Raw genomic sequence first — 1,652 nt, 5'->3', positions numbered from 1 at the left:
TGTGAGAATTTTTGAGCTGTGCTCCCACAAGGAGTTAACCGCTCCAACATCTGGCTTTGTCCGTTTGTCCTGCGTCTATCCGGGTCGCCCAAAGTTTGTTGTACGCCCAGGGTCACATTGGCCAAGCTTCGCAGGACACTTAATGAAAGGAAGTCATAAATAGCACCGCTCACTTCACACTGGGTGTGATTTATTATTATGCAGCAGTGTTCTCAGATGTTCAGGTGTCAGCAGGTCAATACATTCGCTCCAGCGGGAAGATCACTTCATCTCTTGCTTAAGCCCAAGGAGTTTCCCCTTACTAGTAGTACTATAGTTGTACTTATTGTCCTGTCCAATACCATACGGTACGTGTGCAGCGGCGATTCCACCCTCCTTGGCCCCCTGAATGTTGAACATTTGGTCATCAAAGAAGATGTGGGGTCTTATCTTCTTCAGCAGCGGAGTTTTGGGGGCCCCAGCCGCGAAGAGAGCCTCGTCAATCTCCAGGCCCCAGCTCCTTAGCGTTTTAATGACCCGGGCCCCGGAGCTGGCTGCACTGCGGGCCGTGACCAGGAACGTGCGGATGGGACAGTCATTACGCTGATCCTTTTCATAGAACTTCTTCTGGAGTTTCCCCAGGGCTTCCAGAAAACCCTTCAGGGGACCCTGGGCAAGAGGAATGTCCTCGTTTTTCTTTTCATGCTGAAAGAACATGTCCAAGCCTTGTTGTTTCAGGACCCTATCAGACTCATCCGAAAAGAGCACAGCATCTCCGTCAAAAGCCACTCTCAGCTGGACCTCACTCAACTCTCTTTCATAGTCTGGCGAAAACATTGTGGCAGCGGCAATGCGCGCCTCGATTGCCTCTGTGACCTTGTCAGGGTCCTTGGAGAGGTAAAGGTTGGTGTTGTAGGCCTTCAGGTAGCCGACGGGACTCTGCCCTCCAGTCATGCAGAATCTCTCTATGGTCAAATTGTAATGATTAATGCTGTTTATGATTCGGACTCCAACTTGGGCATGGCTGTTAGTCATCAGCACAATATCAAACACCTCTTCGCTATCTGGGTAGAGATCCCGCAGCCTTGTGTTGACTGCCATCAATGCCTTGACAAAGGGAAAGGAATCTCCCGGCTGCATAATCTCGTTTTCGTGCTCCACCTGATAGGCTATGTATTTCTCTACTCCTTCATTCTTATAAATTTCGCTCTCTTCTACCATGCTGAACAAGGTGCGAGGGGAGACGGCTATAGTAACAGCAGTATTGGGGTTGGGTGGTAACGGTGATGATGTTCTACCCAAGAGGGCTTTTCTCTCAGCCCATTCCTTATCCTCCATGTCTATGGAATCGTCAAATCCTTTGAAGGTGCTTTACGGTACTTGTCTACTAATCGTTCCTCTTTCGATTAAACAAAGGTTTTGACACTGACAGCGTCTCAGCCGTGATGTGCTTTTAAGGAACAAATTAATCAACACCCCAACATCACCATGACGTCACAAAGGGCTAGTAAAGACACACACAATCTGGATCTACTAATGTGGTCACATTTACGTCAGGAATTACCGGCAGAGTCTTGTGCCAAACCAAGCCTATCTACAAGCTCGCAATGTGTTGCACGGGACACCATTGTACACTGAATAAAATAGACTGCACTCTGTCGAGGTGCCAACCT

General features: G+C 48.7%; 1 protein-coding gene across 1 annotated transcript; it reads right to left on the bottom strand.

Moving 5' to 3' along the window:
- Nucleotides 1–261: 261 nt before the first annotated feature.
- LOC308290909 (cytosolic 5'-nucleotidase 1A-like) lies at nucleotides 262–1,317 on the bottom strand (the record flags this gene model as incomplete). Its single annotated transcript, XM_080732822.1, has 1 exon — nucleotides 262–1,317. The coding sequence occupies one exon, from the start codon at nucleotides 1,315–1,317 to the stop codon at nucleotides 262–264; it is 1,056 nt and encodes a 351-aa protein (XP_080588948.1).
- Nucleotides 1,318–1,652: the final 335 nt, after the last annotated feature.

The sequence above is a fragment of the Nannobrachium achirus genome (assembly GCF_963921795.1).
Source record: "Nannobrachium achirus genome assembly, chromosome: 9".
In the NCBI taxonomy this organism is placed as follows: Eukaryota; Metazoa; Chordata; class Actinopteri; order Myctophiformes; family Myctophidae; genus Nannobrachium; species Nannobrachium achirus.
The sequence above is the reverse complement of the archived record's forward strand: the minus strand, read 5'-3'. Positions and strand labels throughout refer to the sequence as shown.